Source organism: Lynx rufus, unplaced genomic scaffold (genome assembly GCF_022079265.1).
Source record: "Lynx rufus isolate CCGP_SWC_20201006 ecotype Redwood Valley unplaced genomic scaffold, mLynRuf1.p SCAF_8, whole genome shotgun sequence".
Taxonomy (NCBI): domain Eukaryota; kingdom Metazoa; phylum Chordata; class Mammalia; order Carnivora; family Felidae; genus Lynx; species Lynx rufus.
The window spans coordinates 68,441,096-68,465,239 of record NW_025814896.1 but is presented as its reverse complement, the minus strand read 5'-3'; the positions used below and the strand labels follow the sequence as shown (position 1 = coordinate 68,465,239).

The window sequence follows — 24,144 nt, the reverse complement described above, 5'->3', positions numbered from 1 at the left end:
AAGAGGACATTAGTGATGAAAGCAAAATGGGTTAATATTTAGTTTGAACAACTTAGCATAGTGAAAACACTGCATGTGTTCTAAACTTTTTTGTTGAAATGGATGGATAGATGGATGGGTGAGTGAATAAGTGATATACTCTTTGCATAATGTGAAAAATACTACAGCATTCCTTACAGTTGAGCTCATATATATATTCTTTTCTGTTTTACAGTAGAATTGAAAAGGCCAACAACCTACTATACATCGACACTGATGCCTTCCAGAACCTTCCCAACCTCCGATATTTGTAAGAACTCTTATATTCTGGTGCGGCCACTATAAACAAATTGTGTATTCCTGGTTTAGCACAATGTCTACTTGTTACTCTGGGGGGCAACTGCTTTTTATAAAAGATGTGGGGTTACCTAGACATGGAGGGAGACACTTGCTGGTAGATTTTATTTTAGTTTAATATGTGAGTTCCACTAATATAACTGCATTTTTGTTTTCATTTACAAAAACAAACATAAAGAATTCCATTTGCATTAATGTAATTTCACATGGACCTCTTGCATAACTCAGTCATAATTTAGTGTTATTAATAAGATACAGCCAAAATTTGTGCTAGCATTTAGCTTGTTACCTTAACCTCAAAGACATCATCCCTTTTGTTCTGCATATATGCATTTTTTCTTTGATAACTTACAGTGTTTTATTTTTTAAGTTTTAGTTAGTAATAGACATGGTGTTTTACCAGCAGAGAGATTCCTGGTGTTTGAGCCCCATCAGCAAAATCACTGCTTCTTCCATTCAAATACCTTTCCAAATAGCTGAGTGCTTGACAGAGCCCAGAGTGCTATAAAAGGACCCCACAAAGTAACCAATAAGGACTTGGGCTAGAAGTCACAGTAAGCCCATTTACTAGCCACTGGTCACAGGCTACAACCTAATGCCTTGATGCTTATTTGCTTATTTCCTTATTTCCCTACCACAAGAATGGAAATAACAATGGTAATAGTATGTATCTGTTACCTATTGGCATAATAATGCATAACTACCTAAGCCCCTCCCCCCCATACACACAGTTTTAAAGCAACAGCTATCATCTCTCATCTGTCTGTGAGTTTATCTGTGGAATGGTTCTACTGACCTGGACTGTTTGACCTCAGCTAAGCTCGGTTAAGCAATTACAGTTAGGTGGCAGGTCAACTGGGGGCAGGCTGCCCTAGATGGTCTCAGTTGAGATGACAACACCAAGTGGAGCTCATTTCCAGCAGCCTAACATAGGCTTGCTCTAATGGCAGTCCTGGGGTTCCAACAGAAAGAGCTCAAGCTTGCAAGCCTCTTGAGACCTACCCCCTGAATTAGTATGCCATCTATTCTGAAGCATTTTATTAGCCAGACCAACTCATGCGGCCAGCTTTGATTCAAGACAGAGAAATGCACTCCATTTTTTCATGGGAAAAGCTTCACAGTCACAATATAAGATGTGTTGATCCAAGTAAGGATAGAGAATTGAGGCCATCTTTGCAAACAATTTAAAGGATGTAAAAAAAGTTTTATACAGTGCCTGTCACACAGTAAATGCTCACATCAACATTACTTGCTAGTGATACTTTGTCCTTAAGTTTTGATCCCTGAGAACTGGAGTTAGTAGGTTCAATGAGCAACACTGGGCCTTTGTGTGCCTCATCTCTACAAGAATAAAAGGTTTAACAGAACAGAGTCTATATGACATGTAACTTCCCCTCCCTGATAGAAGCTCCAGGAAGGATCTGAGAAAGAGTTAAGGTCATCCACTCCTGAGTTAATGTCAGAGGCAGGACTAGCTTCATTGGCATGCTGCCCATACAGTCACACAGGGTTCCATGCTCAAAAGCACCCCACATTCAGAGAGCCTCACACTAGGTTTAATTTCCTGCTTCCACAGTCTTGAAATGCTTATACTTTTTTTTTTTAACAAAGGGCCCTGAATTTTCATTTTACACTGTGCCCCCCAAATAGAGCCCATCATGCTCAGAGGTCAGGGTTATGACCTCTTCTATTTTCAGACTTGGGTGTGTTGGATCCCTAAATGGACTTTACTATACTGTCTGCAGATTAGCAGACTAGGCACATAACAGTGGAGGAAATATGGAGTAATAGAAGGCATGAGCATTAAAGAAAAAAAAAAAAACTAAGACTTCATCCTCATCCCACCATTTACTTTTGGGTCATTTGCTGGACTTCCGAGACCCACTTGGCTTATAGGACCCTCAAGTGAGATTTATATAGGAAAATATTACATAAACCATGAAGTATTCAAAAATATTAATATATGTACTGAGTACTTTGTAGGATGATTATTTCTAGCCAACCAAAGTCTACCAGTCCACCCTCAAGAAAAGTCCAGTAACGACTGAATAGAGTTATGGTGGCCACCAAGACCTTCAGCTCTTACAGTGTTTAAGTTCAAAAAAACAAGTTGAGGAAATGCCTTTACATTTCATGAAGCAGTATAGAAAAGAAAACTATGTATGATGGCAGAAGGACTGGATTCCAGGTGGGATATTGTTATTTATTAGCTAGATACCCAATTACCTTCTCTAAGCCTCAGTTTCCATATCTGTAAATAGGGTGCTTGTGAAAAATAAGATGATGCCTGCCAAAAACATTTTACAAATTGTTTCTCAGTATATAAACTATAAACAACTGTACAAAATTATTAGCACCTGTTACCCAACTGACTTCTTTCATTCCTTCCTCTTTTCTTCTTTCCCTCCCAACTACCTTCTTCCCTCTTTCTCTCCCTTTTCTCTTAGAAAAGTCCAAGTGGGATGTGGGGGCCACAGAGCCTTCAATAACAAAATATAATCACCTTAGGACAAGCAAATGAATCCACAGGGGAACTGCCATTCACATGCATGTAATGAAAAGCATTCCTGCAGAAGATAGATCCAAAAAGAAAACAACCCCCTCACATACATATTCTAGAGCCCTTGATAGTAACACCATGAACAATAGCCAGAATGGTGGGCTGGGAGCAAGTAAATAAGGGATGAGGAATCATTGCAAAGTTTGAAATCAAGATATCCAGAATTAGACCCAATACTGGCCCACACCTGGTAGTCACCACCATTCACTCTTATGAATAAGGGCCCTCAGTCCTCCTTCTAGGGGGTAAGAGCTGGGGAGGAACTTGGGAGGATGTGAGCATGGAAGACATAGCCCCAGGTGGGAGGAATGGAAACTTTGGCCAAATAGAGGGGCCAAGCTATGACTTTGACTCTGAAAGAGGCTAAAATCTATACCATCAGTCATGAAATCCAGCCTCCCCTCGGGATCCTTTTCTCCCTTTGAGGGGTTGAGTAGTCCCCTGTCCCTCTGGTTCCCCATCAAGTCTAGACAAAGCTGTAGGTGGCCGATTCCAGCCACATCCTTTCATAAGAGGAGGTTATTGTTCTCAGAGCATTTGAAACCTGATTTCTCAGTGCAGCAAGAAAAGAACTTGTAAGCAGTTGGAAGTAATTGTGTCATTGTCAAAGGATCCTCCTTGGTTACTCTGGAAAATGTATTTATATAATTCTACAGCATAGAAAATTCTTTCACAGCCACTGCCATGCCTTTCTCCATCAGGAAGTTAAGAGGAAGAGTTGTCCATCTTAAGCCTTTTGACTTATTGACGAGGGTGGACTTTTCCCAGCTGTGCATCCTTCCTTCAGATGTGGCACACAATGACCCAGAGATTGGAGCAACGACCCCAAAGGCACTTTCTACCAGCAATATTTATATTCAGGGCTCAGACTGTGGCCCTTTGAAAAATTTCCCATACTGATAAGCTATCTAAGTTAGTTGGACCCCTAATCTGAAAGATTCTATCAGGGAAACAAAGCCCAGTTAGGCTTCCTTCTCCCATGCTTACTTGTGTCTGAGCAGCAGTCATAAATGGCCTCACAATCCAGCAGTCAGGTATAGGTGGATGGCAACGATTTCAGATATTCTTTGGGATGATGAACTACTTGCTTAAAGGCAAAGAAGAAATACAAAATGAATGAAGGAATCCAGAGGGAACCAGTAGGATTGAATAGTTGTTTATTTCCTGAAGCCAGGATAAATGTTTATCATCATCACAGCCACCAAAGCAGGAAATTACAAGGGGTTAGGGGTGAGTTTCTATTTGACTTGAGCATCCTAATTCACACACACACACACACACACACACACACACACACACACACACACACACACAGGAATGTTGTTTTGAAATTTTCAGCATTGATTCCATTTCATGCTGATCATTTGATGGCACAGAATTCAAGACAACTAGAAATCAGTGTTCTTCATCACTGTCTTCATACTTCACTGAGAAACCTGAAGTGGTTAGGAAAAAAAAAACCTCATGAATAAAGAAATGTACTTTGACTAGAAGAATATACATCAAAGGATTCATCTGGGTGCATTTTTTAAGTCAATATTGTATTTGCAGGCAATATTTCTTTTTTTACTGCTCTGCCTTCCTGGAGCTGACCTTTTGTGTATGAAAGATTATCTATTGATCTGTAAATAAGGTTTACACAATATTCTCCTGCCTTTGCATCCTGTCAATGAAATTCTCAGGCAGCTGGATGTTGCTCTTTACTACTCATTAAACCCTAATTTTATCTGAGCAAACCCTTCGCACAGCTGAGTGGGACCCCTCCCCAATTGACAACCATCTTCTAGTCACATGCAGGCTTGTTAGACCCTCCTTAGGATGCCTATTAACAACACCCACACCATCTGCTTTCTCCAGCCAGGTAATTCCAGGAGAGCCTTCACTGGGACTCACCCTAGCAATCCCTCCCCCAAGTCTCCTTCTCTCTATTCTGTATTCCTCCCTCATTTCATTTAGTAAGGGTAATGAAAGTAGCTTCTCTGATTATAAAAGTTGAACCATATGTTGGGCATCTCAAAGGACAGTGGCCAGGGACACAGGAAGCATCACACAGTAATGCAGAAGCACATAGATACCAGTGCCACCTGTCTAGACTCAGGTCTTGGTTCCTGCTCTCCTTAGTTATGTGACCTTAGGTAATGGCTTAACTTCTCTAGGTCCCAGTCTTACTTACTATAAACCAGGAATAGCACTACCTGCACCTTTGCATTGCATTGCAAACAACAATGACTGACATTAAGAAAATCCTCAGTAAATGTTGGCATTTTTTGTTAAATTCTTGACCCTATCATTTACTAGCTAAGGGAAGTCCATGTAAGAGACTTCATTCTCTTAGCACCACAGTTCTCCCCTATGCTTAAAGAAAAGAAAGCAATACCTACCTTTTGAGATTTTTCAAAGGATTAATTTGATGACGATGATGATGACAATAGTGGTGATTGTGGATTTTTTTTCCCCGCCAAGTTTCCTAAAATTTTTGAAAGTCTTTTTAACTTTTCTTTTGGAAAGATCCACTGACCAGTATTCCAATGTGGAAATATATCATTTGTGTTTCTCAAAGGAGAAAGGCATCCTTCTTACTGAGGCCCTGACATATCCAGAAAGGCCCTTCTAAACAATCAAAACCATATTATCCTTCAGAGTTCTAATAGAGAGCTCCTGACACCTCCTTTTGATATTTATTTTCAATACTTGTGGTCCAGAGTATTCCTTGCTGTCTTTATCAAAATTAATTCCAGTTCTTCACACCACCAGCTGGTTGAATAATGATTCCCATTTTTATCTTTATTTACAATTTAACCCTTTTTGCCATTCTTTATTGCATTTGAATCTCACAGCAATCCAAGAAGTTGGCCGCCTAGTAACAGCCCATGCATTTTGCAGCAGTAAGCTGGCCTTGCCTGTAGTCCCTGATTACAGGGCTCTTCTGACAGGAATGCACAATGTCCCTATGAATTGGATTACTCTCGCTGTTCAGCAACGTTTGGCTGTCTATTCTAATAGGAAAAAGACCATATGAGGGTTCATTTTTAGAAGTTATGGCAGCATGTACATAGTGGAAAGGATTGGTACCTCCCCTTTTCTTCTCCATAATTTTGGATGTGAATTGGCTAATAAATAAAAACTCATTCAATCATTCAACAATCATTTATTGAGGTCATATTATATTCTCAGCTTTGTAGTATTTGTTGGGTATACAAAAGATGCCAAGACAGTTAAAGCCTATGCCTTTATGGAATTTATATTCTAGCTTAAGAGACAATGTTGGATAATGTTACATGGTGTTAGTGGTATAAAGAAAGATAAAAAAAAAAGCAGACCAAGTAGACAGTAATGTTTTAGAAAGGGCAGTTGAGAAAAGATGGAAAAGATAGCCTTTTTTGAGAGATACAGGAGACATCCATGGACAGCTCTCACAGAATTCAGTCTTTTCTGGAGAAAAGGCCTAGCATGCATTAATCCCTGGCAACAACACACCTGTAGGGCTGTGTGGTACTAGTCATAAAGCCCAATGCTTTGGGCCGGAGTAGTCAGAGGAAGCTTGATGGAGGTAGGAAGATCTTAGCTATAACTTAAGGGATAAATAAAATTTGGAAAGACAGGATAGGATAGATTGGGTTTGGCAAGATTAGAAAAAAGTAATTAAGGCAGGGGAGCTCAGGCCTAATACAGTAAGTAGTGAATAAGCTATATGAAATTTTGAGCAGCAACATGACAAGATGACAATGATTTGAACTGTAGATTGACCAGTAGCAGGTACAGATGATACACACAATGGAGACCTACTAAGGAGCAACTGCTATAATCCTGGGGGTACAATAATGGTGGCACCTGGAGGAATGGGTTCAATTGGAGACACGTTTCCAAAAAAGGATCGTTGGCACATGATTTACCTCTAGGTCAGTCACCCAAGTGACTGCAGTGATTTTTTTTTTTGCCCCTTACCTTGAATAATCCCCAAAGCCTCCCTTCCCTCTAGTGCCTCTCCCTCAGCACCTCTCACACAGAACCATCCTGCAATGGGGCCCAATAGTCCTCTTACACAGAGGCTGGTGATTATTGGAAACGAATTATTAGCCATCTCCCTGGCTGTCATGGCTGTAAGAATCTAAGGATGTTGTCATGACTACAAAAATGTTTGGGCACAATGGAAATTATACAATTGCTTATTTTATCAGTTATCTGTCTAGCAGAGTCAACTTTGCCTGCTGTTGTCAATACTAGGAAAATATGATCAGACTTGGCATTCTGAAACACTGAGGTTCAGGATGAGATTTCAGCCTGAGCATGTCCACTCAAGGAGGGCAAGAACTTCCTTCTACCAAGGGCCTGATCATCAGGATGGTGATGTTTTCATATGCTCACCTCCTCTCCTCATTCCTCTAATTTGTTTACTATGTTTTTTCCTACAAGAAGCCCAAGTCTCATCCATCAGCAAGACAATTATTTGATCCATCAGTGTACCTCAATGTTCAGGTCTTGATGTTCTTCCTAGGGGTATTTCCATTTTTAAAACAGGAGCCTAGAAAAGGCAATGTGAAACCCAAGAACTGATAATGGTAGACTCCCAGGTATGGAAGGTTCAGGGAGGGAGAGATCAGTCCCACAGAATCAACTCCAATAGCACCTAGGTAACCATATTCCACCCACTTAAAGAGTCTCTGAATTATATTTTCATAGGATACACCTTCTCATGAGGTAGGTGTGTCCTCACCTCATTAATTTTGAAATAAGGCCCATCTATCATCACCAAAAGTCAGCTGTAAGGACAAGTCTAGCAAGGGTTCAGAGAGAAACAATTCTCAGATGAGTTGCGTGAAGCTCAGTCCTGATTTCTTCCTCAGTGCTAGCATCACCTCCACTTCCCCAAGACAGTGATGACCAATCCTTTTAGGTGGGCAGTGTGCTGCAGGGGCAGGCAGGATAATGACTGGGAGGAGGGTGACACTCGAGCGAACTCTAGTTACTACAAGATTCTATGCTACTCCAAGTTGGGACCAGGTCATCTTCATAGCTGTATCCCCAGCTCAGGGCACAAAAAAGAGCCCTTAGCTATGGATTTTTTCCTTTTGGAGGATGCTGGCTGTGCAGCTCCCATGCACCTGGTTCTCGCCTCCCTCTCACACTTGTTGAGGGACCCATTTTTTCCTTGCTGCCCTCATTTAGCTCACCTTTCTCTTTAAGAATATGTGTTCTTAGGCTGTCAGCTAAGAACAAGTACATGTTCTAGCAGAATAGATCCACTGCTCCCAAACTCTGGACATGTCCATCTGGGAAGTGGTCTTCCCCAGGTATGTGTGCAGAAGGAATGCAGCCCAGGGGATGCAACAGCCAGCCAGATCAGGCGGCTCAGGCTGGGGAACAATGAAGGGAGGGGAGAGAATATCACCCGATTCTATTGTCAGAAAATCCAGAGCAAGGGCTGTTTAATTCATCTCTGGGCCCCCCGCAGGACATAGTGTTTGCACACAGTTGGCCCATAATAACAAAGCAGGCCTGAGTTTGAACCTTTCTGTTTGTGTAGTGGAAGGGAAGCAGCTGCTGTTTTTAGAGGATTGTCTTGGGGCACTACAGAGTATGAACACTCAAGCGACAAATGTTCCAAGGAAGAATATTTTCATCTCCAGTAGACATTACAAAAATTTTCTTCTGTGGCTGAATCATGAGCTCACCCATAGTAAACACCCTGCAAAAAGTGCTGAGGTCAAGAGACGACAAACTCCTCCGTCACCAGTTTGGGTTTCAAAGATAGCAGTGCTAGGAAGAGAGCAGGATGTTTAGGGGACTGTGGGAGAATAAATCAGGTGCCCCCCTAACAAAAGTCACACAGCAAGGTCTCTCTAGGCAAGGAACAAACCACAGGAGCCACATGGACGCAGATTCACTTGGCAAGACACCAATGAGAGCCACAGACCCAGGTTCCAGCCCTGGTCCTCCTGTGAGAAGTTGTAAGCAAGTAGCCCTCTGGGCCTCAAATATGATAATGAGAAAAATAATGTTTGTCTCTCCTTCTGAAGGTTGTTGTAAAAAAGGAAAAGAACAGAAGATGAAACAGAGTTTGGGATTGCTTTTGAAGTTTAATACAACAACAAATATAAGATCTGCTAACTATACAAGGCCATGCTGAATGATTTGGGGGTAGATAACAGGAATCATAATTTAGGAAGCACTTGCACTGGTATTGGTTGAAGAAGTCTTAGAAAAGCCTGTGAGATATTTTCTGATGGTTCCATTTCACAGGTGGCAAATTTAAGGTTCATAGAGGATGACTGAATTGCCAAAACTCACAAAATGGGATTAAGAAATGATCCCGGGCCACAAGGAACAGGGAAACTGATAACTGATTGAGCATCTACTACACGGCAGACCCCAGACTAGGTATTTTGGTCACACAACTCATCTCATCTTCCAATCTTCAAAAAACAGAAGGCATATATTTTCCCCAATTTACAAATGAGGATTTTGAAACTCAGAGATTGTGTACTCGATAGAATGGAAATGAGGAATGTCTGACTCCAAACCAATTTATCCCACTTTCTGGCACACCACAGCAGGTAAGGTATAGAGCATGGATGAAGCCAAAATGATGTACTCGTGTTCTGAGCACAACACTAACACCTTATTAATGTTTGCCATTTGGAGCTTGTGATCATCTACTCAGGCTAAGTCAAAGTGTACCTAAGAAATAGCTTTCTAAATAATTAATGCTAGAATTGAGTTGTGAGGAAGGGTGTGCAAACTGTTTAAAATATTAACTCTTTTGCGACTCCCCTATGTATTTTAAAAGTAACTGCTTATCACAAATTGGTAGTATGATTAAAGTTATTCTTACATTGGCATCCAAGAAGGTCCCAAAAGGTTGCCACTTGGCAATGCTCTGTTGGCAGTGAAACTAACCTAGAGAGATCTTTATGGTTTAAAAATCCTTATGTAGCCAATGTGCTATAATGGAAAGAACATCACAGGAAAGGCCCAGGGGCCAGAGTTCCTGAGTTCAGATGACGGTTTTTTTGCACTTTCTAGCAGACAAGTCAAGGAAACTGAGGCTTCCAGGTGTCAGTTATCTATAAAACGGAGCTTTTAATAGTATCTTTCTCCTGGAGTGTGGGCAGGACTAAAGGACTTCAATACAGTAAGGCCTTTACAATGCTTCCTAACACTTGTTAAGGTAATTGCTAAGTTTTAACTATGATTCTTTCTACTCTGAGTCTAGAAATTTGATTTTTTTTTTTTTTTTTTTTACTATCTGTGAGCACTGCCTCCCTTATCTGTAAGACAAGAATCATATTCATGTTCATCTCAGAAACTTACTGTAAGGTCAAACAAGATCATACAAAAAGCTTCGTCAATCATATGTGTTACACAAATGTAAGTCAAGGTTCTTTTCCAGTCCTTCCTTTGTAAAATAGAAGACTGGGTCAGAATTGTGACCTGTGTAACCAGCCCTTAGGACTTCAGTTACTTCCCAAATAGCAATCATCTGGTCTATTGCCACTTTAGCTAGCCTCTAGTTTGGTCCAAGTCAAACACTGGTCACTATATCCCCCAAGCAGGAGGAGAGTGCTATGAAATCTGCCGCATGGTCTTCTTCAGGTCCGTTTCTCAACCTAAGTGAAGCAGCAGGCAGTGCCCACACTTCCTCATGGTGGGGGGATGGGAAGGGCATATTCACAATTGTCCACAGAAATCTCTCTCCTAGAATCTCTAAACTGTTTTCCTGCCTAATTTGCAGGAGAGGTTAAGAATTATGTAACTAGACGGGGCGCCTGGGTGGCGCAGTCGGTTAAGTGTCCGACTTCAGCCAGGTCACGATCTCGCGGTCCGTGAGTTCGAGCCCCGCGTCGGGCTCTGGGGTGATGGCTCAGAGCCAGGAGCCTGTTTCCGATTCTGTGTCTCCCTCTCTCTCTGCCCCTCCCCCGTTCATGCTCTGTCTCTCTCTGTCCCAAAAATAAATAAATGTTGAAAAAAAAATTAAAAAAAAAAAAAAAGAATTATGTAACTAGAACATAGCATCGCTCATCCCTCGGTGTCTCAGGCAAAACGCATTTAAATATCCTACACTGAGATGTGCCCTAGCTAAGGATACAAAGGTATCCTACAGCATGCTCCAAATTCAAAGCACAAATAACATCAACAGTGAGGGCTGCACATTAGCTCATCACATATGTTAATTTTTTACATTCAGGCCCTTTTTCCTAATATTTACTTTCAGTTTAGTTCCCTTGATTCAGTTTGCCATTAGAGAACATGTTTTTTTTCTTTTCTACCCAGACGTGATATATGTAGAGGTTAATTGTTGGGCTGAAAGCAAGAATCTTATCATGTACCTAACATATTCTATAGGTTTGCAGTGGCATTATTCAGGGTATCTTACCTTACCTCTCAAAGTGATAATCTAAAGAAGACTACCCTAAAAGGCCTGAAGATGAGAGTAGAAATTGAGCCAAAGTTCACTTGACACAGTGCACCCTCTCACCAAGGTGGTTCTGATTTTCTATACTATCAACTTTCTGATATCGTGGGAGAGGAATGGAGGGTGCTAATAGAATACTCTGCCTAACAGACAGCTTGCCAACCATGTCCTAAAGAGTAACAGCATTTCCCAAGAATTAGAATAAATATTTTAGCTTCTATCAGGGCTTCCAAGGTTCAACAAGAAAACACCAAACTCAGGAGATAACTCTACAATGAAGGAGTCATCCAAGATGAACGTGTTTGGGGAAAGCCAGCACATTATTTCCTTCTCTTGGACATTTATAATGAATAATATGGTAAAGGCTCTCTGAGAATCCTTCAGGAAAAACACTGCTTACCCCTTATTAATCCAGCATTTCCCAAACTTCTTTGACCATTAGACCCTATCCTTTGTACAGGAATCACTTATATTTTCTGGAAATAGTTTGTCTAAAGAAATGCTCAAGGTTTCTAAGTTGAAAGGCATCTTAGAGGTCACAGAGTTCAACTCCCTCCTCCAATTCTACACCTAATTCTAATGTGTAGGCGCCCCCCCCCCCCACACTACAACATATCCAAGAAATTCTCAGACACCAGCCAGGTATCCTACAATTCAATTCTGACACCATCTACCTAGAGATAGCATCAGATCCCACAGATTAAGGGCTCAATCCTACAGGATTGTCCCCATTCCAGATGTCAATTGTAAGTCCAGATTGACACTTGTGCTTCTGACCCACCATCTATAGATTGGCAGTTTCAATGATCCCTCCTTGGGTTCAGCTAACTTGCTAGGGTGGCTTATAGAACCTCAGCGAAACATTTTTCTTACTAGATTACCAGCTTATTATAAAGGGATATAACTCAGAAACAGCCATATAGAAGAGATGAATAGGGAAAGATGTGGGGAAAAGGTTCAGAGCTCCCATGCCCACCACTCTCCCCACATCTCCACATGTTCACCAACCCAAAAGTTCTGGACCAGGAGGGGAACATAGATGAAATATTTATTACAAGTTAAAATATCACACTCCTCATGAAGAAACCCTTCCAGTCATTTAGTTGAACATATTTCCAGAGGTAAAGAACCAAGTGCTTAGCTATATAATCCATTCATTCCTCTGTGGGCATCTTTCATAATGAATGAGAATCAATCATTATGCTAAGCCAGGTAATGGTAATAGCACAAACTATATAGAGTCAGAAAGATGTGGATTCAACCTCTAGCTCTGTTCTCCTTATGTGTGGCTTTGTGAAAGTTACTGGACCTCTATCAGCTGAGCCTCCTCCACCACTCTGATATGAGGATGGTAATGATACTTGTCTCCTAAGGTACAGAACAGGAATAAATAAAATAATCAATGTTAAGTGCTTGGTGTGGTGCCTGGTGCATAGGAAATGTTCAATAAATGTTAACCATTATTATTATTAATCCTATACCTACTTTCTAGAGCAACACAGCACAAATCTATTACCATTTCCACCTGGCAGCCCTTCAGAATTACAGGCTTCTCCTTCCAAGCAAAATGTCCTACGTATTGGACAGTATGGTCTGGATTCCTCCTCCCATCAGCAAACAAACAAAAATGTATGAGTATACTTCCCAAATAACTTTATAAAATGGATATACATACAATTACAGTATTATTTTATACATTACAAAATATACACAAAAATATTTTAAAGCATGAAACAATGCTGAATAAATAATATGCTTTTACATTTACATCTTGTCTCACTAGATAACATTTTATGTGGCACAAAAAGCCTATTTTTCTCTCATTAATTATAATAAAAATATTTTAGAGAAAACAATGTCATAGGATGTGCTTCACTATTTTTTAATCCTTAGTTTAACACTGGAAAAGCAACCCACAGGTCATATCATACCATATTTCAATGGCTGTCAAAGCTGAAGACAAAATATCATCACAATAAGTAAATCCAACAGAAGACAGAAGACAAGCCTATAACTACACTCCCTGGGTCATCATACTCAGTGGTTCTATCCTTTACTTTTATGTAAATATGTTGATGAAATTGAGCTAGTAAGTTTTCTTCCCTAATTTCAATCCAATGTTCTTACAAACTACTTGGAAGATACTGCATTTTTGTATTTCCAGTGAATGTGTTCAAAACACAATGAAAAAACTCTAACCAGTTAGAAAGTTGTATTTCCTTACTTTTTAAAATGTGTAATACTAGAGTTTTCACTAATGATGACATGCATCACTTTCAGCAATAAATTAACTATTTCCATTTTTTCCAAATGGTCTCTACATAGCAGATTTCTTACAAATGCATTGCATCACCCTTCCCTTAAGAAGACAAACCAAATGTGCCTAATTTAAAAATATCTGCTCTGTAGCACTATTTCCGAGATTATTTGTTATCACAGAAAGTATCAACCAATTTGGATCACTTATATTTTTGTTATAAATGTCTAAGTCTTCAATTTTGTCACTCTTCACAGTAATTTTCCACGAGATGACCAACAAACCTCTAGGTGATAATCAGGACCCAGAAACTACACAGAATCAGACAGGCAAGAATGTTGATTCAGGCAGGTTTATCAGCAATTGCTAAAGGAAATCAGAGAGAGGAAGTGGCAAGAATCTGGGAAATATAGCTATGGCTTCCAAGTATTGCAACAGAGTAAGGAGCCTTGGGCAGCAGCTAATAGACCAGCCCACTCTGGCACCATGGCAGCCCCATTGGGACAACATTGACCTGGATGTGGAAATGGCATCTTAGTACCCAAGAGAACTGGAAAAAAGCAAAACATGGTCCAGGTCCTAGGAGAACCTGGAAATCATGTAGGGTCTCAGGGCAACTGGAATACAAGGTTGCAGTAGGACCAATAAGAGTGCCTGAACATGGATGGTGTTAAGGTTTCCTGTAAGGTACATTTTATTTTCTTGGGTACAAGATGAAGGATCTGAGACCTAGACACTTCATCTAACTCTCTTAAGGCCACACATCTTAAGAAGTGGTACAGGCAGAACTTGAACCCAGATCCTCTAGCCTCAGAGTTGACTAGTTTCAAAGCTTTGCTCTGTGCCCTAAGAATAGGACCAGAGCCTGATTAGTAAGCCAGGATATTAGATCAAAACAGAATATGCAGCCACATTAACAGGGCTGAGCTCTTTAAAATGCTTCCCTTGGGTTCATTAAACTCTCCCCCAACCACTATGCTCTTACCCACTCCTGATTGCTAAGGAGTCTGTTTTCTATGGGGGCTGAGGTGAGTTTAAGCTAAATAGGAGTTAAATGGTCCCAGTTTTGAAGTTATGAGGCTGGGGAGGCAGGAAACCAGGCTCTCCACTGTCTCATGTAGTTCCTTACACAAAGTCATTGTACAGAAAGAAACTGAGGCTCTGAAAAGGCAAGTGAAGTACTCAGTATCATCCAACTAGTAAGAGGATAGGCACTCAAATCCAGGGTCTTTAATCTTACGTACAAGGCCGTTTTCATTATACCAGAGCTTCTTACACACTGCCATCTAACTCCAAGATTGTGGGATTCTACACCTAACCAATCTTTATTTAGTGATTCAGAAAGTACATGTTAGCTTCTTTTATAGTGGTGTATGTAAAGATGCAAATTCCCAATCGCTAAGGATCTGCAGTTAATAGAAATCTCAGTATAGTGAGCCCAAGGTAACAAGTCTTTTCATGTATTAATTAAGTGCGGTCTGTTCTCCTTCTTATCCATCATTGGATAAGTATCTTCTCCCAGAGTGGTCAGAAGGAAAAAGTTCATTTTATCTAGAAGACTAAAGAATTAAAAATGTAAAAAGCAAAAAAAAAAAAAAAGACTCAAATTAGGTGTGAACAAATTCCTTATCATTGGAAACCAATTAGGAGGTAGGAAAAGGAGTTCAGCATTAGCTTCTAGGAAATGTGCTTTGGCAAAAATTATAGACCCCTAACCTGGACATACAATCAGCAACATACCATTCCTAAATCAAAATCAAATTTGCCTGAAGTATTTCAATGAGCCATCCAGTCTCTGGCATGAACTCTGTTTTGGCCTCAGTTCACAATTACAAGAGCTGATTCACACAGTCTCAGAATTGACCATTCCCTTCCATGGTGGATTTGGGGTGGAATAGAGATAAAGAATTACATTCTTTGTTAGCATGTGTGATGAAGCAGATCTTTCCTTCCTGACTTTTCTCCATTCGTTGGGTTATGCAGTTGGGTCTCAACCAGCAACTGGTTTGTCCTGGCCACCACTATTAAGTCCAGTGTTATGCGATTGTGGAAACATGGGCCACCTCTGCTTAGAGAGTCCTTAAGTCTTATATCCTCTTTCAGCATCCAAAAGTGACTTCCAATCACTTACCCATCAAGTCTACACTTCCCTACCTAGTTGTAAAGGTTCTTGAGATGCTTCCTCCTCCTTCCCTTTCAGTTCCATCTTCCTCTGTTCTGTCACACCCTTCCTGTGGTCTATCCACATGTGTCCACTTCTCTCATTCAGGCCAATAAGCTCTATACTCAGAAATCTGGGTTTTTTTCTTTACTATAAGAAGTCCTCCATGACTGTTCCAACCCAAATTGCTCTCCCCTTCTCTGAACTCTTAATACACTCAATAAATAATACACAGTTTAGAACTAGACCTGTCTGAGTATTTCATCTGTACTAGCCTGAACTGCTTAATTCAGCTGCAAACTTTCTGGAACCAAGAGATGGTCTTTGGTGTCCACTCTTGGATGGAATGGAATGGAGGTTGTATGGAAGGAAGGCATATTTTCCAACGCAATAAAACTAAGAACACACACAATTTAAGAGTTAAAAACTCACCAGCACTCCTGGAGATTAATAAAAGCATAATTGATGTTTTCACCAATGAGCCTCAGAGCTGTGGGGTCACCTGTTCATAAAAGGCAAGTATAACACTTGCTTTGGCAGTATGTGTACTAAAAGGCAAGTATATTCTTACATGGCAGCACATAGTGGGAATGGTTTCCAGCAATAGAAGGACCTCATTAAGTTCACCCCAATGGAAGCAGTGCTCATTTTCATTACCTCAAGATGAGGGACAGTCAGGCATGAAAGGTGTTAACATCAGCTCAGAATGTGAAACTGGCTGTGGAGAAAGGAGAACTGTAAGCTTTTCTTTAGAAGATCTTTTTGCAGGACTTAAATTTGCTGACATTTTACCCTCAGGCCTTTACCTGTTTTTGAAGATAAACCACAGTTGAGTGAATCAAAATAATTTTGCAGCAAACAGTCATCTGACCAAAGCAAACCCATTGAGACAGAGCTTGTAGGTGATTACCCATTTCCAGCCTCCATCAGACATGAATTTATTGATCAAAGGAGAAAAATGAATTGAAAACTAAGTGTTCATCCGAACTCCATTTCCTGAGTTACCTTGGGGTTATGGAGAGTCTTAGCTATAGAGTTATCACCAATAATCCATCTCACTAGATGGTCACTAGATCTTCTTAAGTGTCTTAAACTTAGCACTACTGGAATAATTTTAGCCATTTTGCTGTGTGTTTTCTATAAAAGCCAAAGATTTCCACGTGCATCTATAGACATTTACAGATATCCCATAAGTATTGTGGCTTCAGAAGCTCATGCTATTGATAGCAAATAATGTACCGTTCTCTTTTACAAGCATAAATTCTTCCCTCCTTCAATTTTATACAAGTAATACTAATTCATTAAGAGACAGAGCCAGGTTGCTATCCATATAATGTCAAATCCATTAGGTGTAATGAACACAGGTAGTGAATGATTCCTTTTAGTGCTCATCTTTTGACAGCACATAGCACATTGCCTGGCCTGATAAACATCAAGCAAATTATATGTGCCAACACTGTTTTTGTTTTTCAGGAAAAACATGATTTCTGTGCTCAGGTCATTCACAATCTGGTTGAAGAGATGGATATTGAATAAATAAAATATATAGTTTAGAATTTTGAAGGGTGTGAAAAAGTTCTAAACAAGACATGATTATACCAGGAATAAATCAGGGGCTTTAATTTAAATCAGCAATCAGAGAGCTCTTCACCAAGAAAATGACATTTGTAACTGAGCCCTGAGGGATAAGTTGAGGTGGGCCAAGAAAGGAGCAGGTGGTCAGCCTTCCATATAGAGCATGGGCAAATGCCTGGGAACAGGGAATAATTTAGTGTATCCGAGGAACTGGATGAAAGCTACTGGTGTTGAAGTGTATTGGAAGGATGGCACGAGATAAGGTCCAAGAGTAGGCAGTAAGAAGTATCAAGTCTATAATGGAAAAGAACAAAAGAAAAGCAGAGGATGATAGCCATCTAATTTACATTTTTTAAAAGAATTCTCTGGATGCTGTATGGAGAATGGGTTCGAAAAAGACAAGATTACCTATATGGGAAGTCTATGGCAGAGACCTAGAGGAAAGAAAATGGTGGCTTGTTCTAGAATGGTATCAGTAGTGTTGGAAGTAATTGCATGGAATCAAGAAATCTCTTGGAAATGAAATCTAAGAGGACTTTGAGATGTATTGATGTTGGGCAGAGAAGAAGCCAAGTTTAATGGTCACATGTGTAACCAACAAATGATAGATGGTAGTGCTATTTATGAGGAAGTATTGAGAACAGTTTGGCAGAGGTGATGAGGGAAAAAAATTAGTTTTCTATGCCAATGAGACATTCTAAAGAATATATAAAGTAAACTTTAATTAGAGACAGACTATAGCAGTCAGAAGTCAAGTATGAATCTGAGTTGTCACCATATTGATAGTACTTAAAGCCATGGTAAATGAGATATTCCCAGCAAGATAATAGAGAAAAAAGGAAAAGGCTCAGGATAAAGCTGGAGGAGGGGATGTCAAAAATAAAATAAAATGAATTAAGAGGAAGAACAACAGATGAGTGCAAAATGACAAAAGCTAACAGGAAAGGAATATTGACAAAGAGTACTGAATTCTCCTGAAAAAGGTTTTTAAAAATGAGAATTTAAATTGCTCATTAGATTTATTAGTTATGGATTGGTGCATTTGATGAATGACAAAGTAATTTTGGTGGAGAGATGCATCATGAAAAATCTTGGAGCAGGTGGAAAAGGAACAGCATACAAGAAAATAAAGACAACAGATGCAGACAACTCTTTCTAGAAATTTTACAGTAGAAGAAGGAAGAGAAACAGGGCTAGGGTGCAAGGAGAGACAGATTTGGAGTAAAAGGAAATAGCAACCATCAGGGAATCTATGTAAATGTGAGATTCAGTGTAAGCTGGTATTTGTCTTAGCCTAGGTTCTCTAAAACACGTCTGAGGAAGGACTTATATGCAAGTAATTTATTTTTATACCTAAACCCAAGGAAAGAGATTGGATGACTAAGGAGAACAAAATAAAGAAGGAAAGAAAGCCAACTTAGGAATGTATTAACAGCTCATCACCACCAGAAAATTGGGGTTCAGTCATGTTAGAGTCCCTCCTAAGTGTCATTTAGAATATATTAGAATTCTTCACCCAAATAATAGAAGACAGGAGTTCAACACTAGTCAAAAATTGCCCTATGGGGTACCAACTCCCTTGCACTTCCCAATTTGCACACGTCTCTGAATGGTAGAACAGATCCCTTTAGGTGTCCCACTCAGAGGTGGCAAAGAAGCCCAGGGCAGAAAATGAGACAATCAGTATAGCTGCAACCAATATCTGTCAGGTTAAGTCTGTATGTAGTTAGTTGCTATGGTAACAGCTAGAGTAAAAGATGGACCGAGAGAATGAAGCAGAGTATAGAGGTGTCTGATAGAATGTCTACCTTGATATTCACACACTCCACATCCTTTCCAGTCTCAAGAGATGAGATGGGTTGTGTCTAGTTCATGACAGAGTTGGCCCATAGGTTCTACCAATTCTTGGCCTGCAGTCTTCCCTGGCTCTGTTTCAGATTAATTACTCCAGGTAGCAATGATGGCAGACAAGTTAAGTGAGTAAGAATTTTTATATATTCCCAGTGACAGATTCAAGAAATGTTTTAGAAACATCAGCCAATTAACTCAATATTTTATGAGCACATACTACATTCCAAATCTGCACACAGTTGTATAGACTGTCAGAGGATATTAAATATGGTCCTTACTTTGATATCTCATTAAGGGCATACGTCATAGATACATGAGAAGAGATCTAAAAATGGTAGATGGCTGGATATGATTAAATTAAAATGTGGAATAGGGCTGTGTCAAGCTAGTAGATACTTACTTGTGGCAATGTTTCTGTTAGAATGAGTAGAATCTCAGATTGTGGAAAGCAACTATGAAAGCCATTTGTTTTTGTAGAAACATCAAGCTCTCAGTGTTGGCAGAAATTCTCTCCGGGTGGTCAAACTAGAGGTGATTTTTACTTTCTTCTCTAAATGTTACCATATTTTCCATAATTCCCACACTCAACATTTATTACTTTTATATTCTAAGAATTTTTTTAACATAACCAAAGGATGTGGGACAACTAGAACTCTCATACACTGCTGATGGCAATGCATAATGGTAGTCACTTTGGAAAACAGTTCAGCAGATTCTAATAAAGTTAAACATACACTTACCATGCAACTCAGCAATTCTACTCCTAGGTATTTATCCAAGATAAAGAAAAATGTTCTTTCTCTCGCTCTCTTTCACATGAAATGCGTACATGCCTACACACAAACACCACCACCACCACCAATGTTTAAAGCAGCTTTTTAATTATCACAAAAACTGGAAACAATCTGTATGTCCTTCAACTTATAAATGGATGAACTGTGATACACCCTTACAATGGAATACTACTCAGCAATAAAAAACAATGAACTATTGACAAATACAACATGATGGAAGAATATCAAATGCGTTATACTGGATCAAAGAAGCCAGATTCAAAAAGTTGCATAATATATAATTGCACTCATATAACATTTTGGAAGAGGCAAAATCATAGGAACAGAAACTGATCAAAACAAAGGAGTACCCATCAAGGGCTGTTGAAGTAATCAGCAGAACTGACCAAGATGGAGCCTCCATCAATCAATAAGAATGAAGAGGGAACAAAACACCTGAGAACCATTAGAGAGCCCATAGCAGAATTCACTGACTCTCCAAGTTTAGAAGCAAAGAACAAGATACCAAAGTCTACTCTAGCATCATAAACCCAAAAGGACACATGATCCTTCACGATGACTGTACCAGTGAAGATTCTTTACATTGCAAATGACCAAGACCAACTCTGGTTGGTCAGCCAAACATAGAAAAGAAAAATGGTAGTGAGGAGGTATTAGAAGGATTCAGAGCAACTCACAAGAAAGAAGGAAATGCTGAACAAGAAGGTGTCAAACAACTCTCATGTGTCACTTCAAAACGTTTACCACTGCTGTGGCAGCCATTCCACTCACATTCAACCAGCTTAATGAAGGTGCAAATGGACTGCACCTAGCTTAGCCTTGTATACCTCTCATTTCCTGTCCTAGGTCTTCTGTCCTGGCAGGAACCCACTAGACACTAGGGCATGCAAGTCAGAGGTGGGGAGTTAACACCATGGAGACACATCTGACCAAAACGAAATAATAGTCCATAAATAAATGCTTACCCTTCTCCCCAGTTCAGAGCAACAGCTCTCAGATCCATTTTGAAAATCTCCTAAATCAAGTCCTTGGCATAAAGGACCAGTAACAAGTAGCGGTGGCCAACTCAACAACTTATCTTTGTATTGATTATCTTTCTTCCCTGTTTCATTACTGCTGCCACAAACTCTTCGAGCTCATTATCAAATATACTACCTATAGCCCAGGCTTCTCAAGACTTGCTTCCTGGGGAACCCAGGCTAACACAAGCAGGTCTTGGGAAGGATCCTTTATAGTTCTGGACATTTCAGCTACAGAAATTTATGGTTTATCTCTTAAGGGTGATGGCACCAGCGGACTCAGCTCTCATCAACTTCCAAACACTTCCCAGGAGACAGTCTGATTGACACAGTTTAGGTTACATGCATACTCCATCAAAGGGCACAGAACCTCATGTTCTAATCTCAACAGAATTATTTGGACTGGGGTCAGCTCTCCAAAGAATATGTGAAGGTGGGAAACAAAGGGTGATTTAGGAACATTTTGTTATCTAGTTACAAGTTGCTTTTTGATCATGTTAACTTATCTTAAAAAAAAAAAGAGAGCATTGTGCATGTGGCATAGCAGCCCCTTTCTGTTTTAAGTATAAGTTTATTTTCTCCAAGGAATCAATACCTTGCTAGACCTTGGTCACAGCCTTAAAATAGAAAAGGTAAGCATGAGTCAAGAATATTATGGGATTTTCTGGTAGGTTTTTCTGATAGCTCAAAATCGTTATTTTGAATTTGGAAAGCTCATACCTTAGCAATTGTTAAGATAGCCATGTTCACTTTTTTCTCACTCTTATTTTGTCTCTCTGTAGGTTAATATCCAACACAGGTATTAAGCACTTGCCAGCTGTTCACAAGATTCAATCTCTCCAAAAGGTTCTACTGTAAGTTTTTCCTTGAGTATTTACCTAATCAATAGATGCTTGCCCAACAGCCACTGGGCCTGTAATATGTATTGTTTAGCCTACATCCTCCAAATATGTCACTCTGGGTAAGCAGAGGTAGTAAGGCCAAGAGCAAGCAACCTTGGTTTTACCTGAAAGCCAGCTAAGCTCAGTGTGGAGACAGAAGTCTCCTCAATAAGACTGTTATCAACACAACCAGTTTGTAGCAAATCAAGTAGTCTCTCCTTTCTTCACTATTTAGTGATTTACATGCCCTTCCCGCTACAACTACCCCACCACCCCAGTCTTCTCCCACCCTCACCTCTTCCCTCCAGAAATCTACTATACTAGGCATAAAGAAACCACTTGACAAACAAATTCACACTGTCGGCAAGATAAGCTATTTGCCTTTTCCCAAGACATCTGAATTTTTTTTAATTTTTTTTAACCTTTTTTTATTTTTGAGACAGAGAGAGACAGAGCGTGAATGGGGGAGGGTCAGAGAGAGGGAAACACAAAATCTGAAACAGGCTCCAGGCTCTGAGCTGTCAGCACAGAGCCTGACGTGGGGCTCGAACTGACCGACTGCGAGATCACGACCTGAGCCGAAGTCAGACGCTCAACCGACTGAGCCACCCAGGCGCCCCAAGACATCTGAATTTTTAAAGAACAGGGGAGGGGCGCCTGGGTGGCGCAGTCGGTTAAGCGTCCGACTTCAGCCAGGTCACGATCTCGCGGTCCTGAGTTCGAGCCCCGCGTGGGGCTCTGGGCTGATGGCTCAGAGCCTGGAGCCTGTTTCCGATTCTGTGTCTCCCTCTCTCTCTCTCTCTGCCCCTTGCCCGTTCATGCTCTGTCTCTCTCTCTCTCTGTCCCAAAAATAAATAAACGTTGAAAAAAAAATAAAAAAATAAAAAAAAAATAAAGAACAGGGGAAAAAAGTGTGTGTAGTGCCAAGTGATTTTCAATAGTGAAATTGTAAGAATCTGGAAATGGTAGGGAAGCAGTATAAGGAGCTAAGGACAAAGGGGAAAAGGGAGAGAAAAAGAAAATCTTAACATTTCTCAAATTGTTCTAAGCAGTTTACCACTTCTGTATACAGTTTATTTGTTAAATCTGACCCAACAGTCAAGCTTGATGGGAGGATGAGGGACACAAACCAAAAAATGAGACTTTCCCCACCCCTTCATTCAGGAAGAGAAAAATCAATGCTACAATTTTTCCTGTGACCCAGGTAGAAAAGGAGGTCAAGTGGCTGTGAGAGGGGAATTGAGACGGGAGGAAGATGAAGTCCCAACTATAGGGAATGGAGAAGTTTGGTTTGGAGGTGAAAGGTAGCTTTGGCATACTGAGCAGTCAAGGATAATAAAGGAGTCTCCTAGAACTTTAACACAGTGAAATTAGCTAAGGAAATGTTCAGAGACAAGAGACTGCATGTCTGCAATTTCACTTTTAAGAACGGATATACTGAAGATAAATTAGAGGTCATTTATTTCCCTAACTTTGAACTCATCCTCTTTCCAAACAATAACTGTCCAAACATTGCCTCAGCTAAAGACCACATCATGCCAAGGAAATTAAATGCTGGAAGGTTACTTGAGTGGAGCTGGCATAAATACCTAATGTACCTGTTCTTTCTTCTAGAGACATTCAAGATAATATAAACATCCACACAGTCGAAAGAAACTCTTTCATGGGGCTGAGTTTTGAAAGTATGATTTTGTAAGTAAAGAAAAAAACTCCAATGGAGTAACATTTGGTTTTTCATTTAATCATCTTTTTCTTAACAGGATGCTCCTTTTGTGTTTAGGTAACTTTGGCATTTCACCATTTAAATTTCTGTCTGGTTCAGTATTTTTCTCTCATTTCCATCTTTGCATTTCAGAATCACAACATGGAGTCATGTTAATAATTTATGATTCTGTGGTGCGATTCAAGTATTTAAAATTGCTCTGTGAGTGATGGTCTCCTGTGATGCAACATCTGTTCTGAAGGACAGAAGAACTCATGCATCAATAAAGCTAGTTATTGCCTGGCAAGGCTTTTGTTGCCCAGAGAAAAAGATCAAGAAGGAGGCTGAATTCAAAAGATATTCTCTCATAACCATGCCAAGCAGCTCCTATTCAACCCCATGCTGGGCATAAGATGACTTCTCATTTTCTTGGAACAATCACGTTTTTTTTAATGAGCCTGAGTTACTCCCTCTGACTTTTGGGAATGTTTTTAAATGCACTCTGTGCCATTGATGGACTACTTTGGAATCTTCTCTATTAGGAGCCAGTGTGACAGTTTACCCGCTCCCCAAAATGGCCAAGAAATAGAGTGCT

General features: G+C 40.0%; 1 protein-coding gene across 1 annotated transcript in view; it reads left to right on the top strand.

Moving 5' to 3' along the window:
* FSHR (follicle stimulating hormone receptor) overlaps nucleotides 1-24,144 on the top strand; it is a 168,370-nt gene that overhangs the window by 127,896 nt on the left and 16,330 nt on the right. The window contains exons 4-6 of the mRNA XM_047069182.1: nucleotides 215-289; nucleotides 21,749-21,820; nucleotides 23,462-23,539. Of these exons, the coding sequence (XP_046925138.1) occupies nucleotides 215-289; nucleotides 21,749-21,820; nucleotides 23,462-23,539 (225 nt within the window). The remainder of the gene's footprint in view (nucleotides 1-214; nucleotides 290-21,748; nucleotides 21,821-23,461; nucleotides 23,540-24,144) is intronic.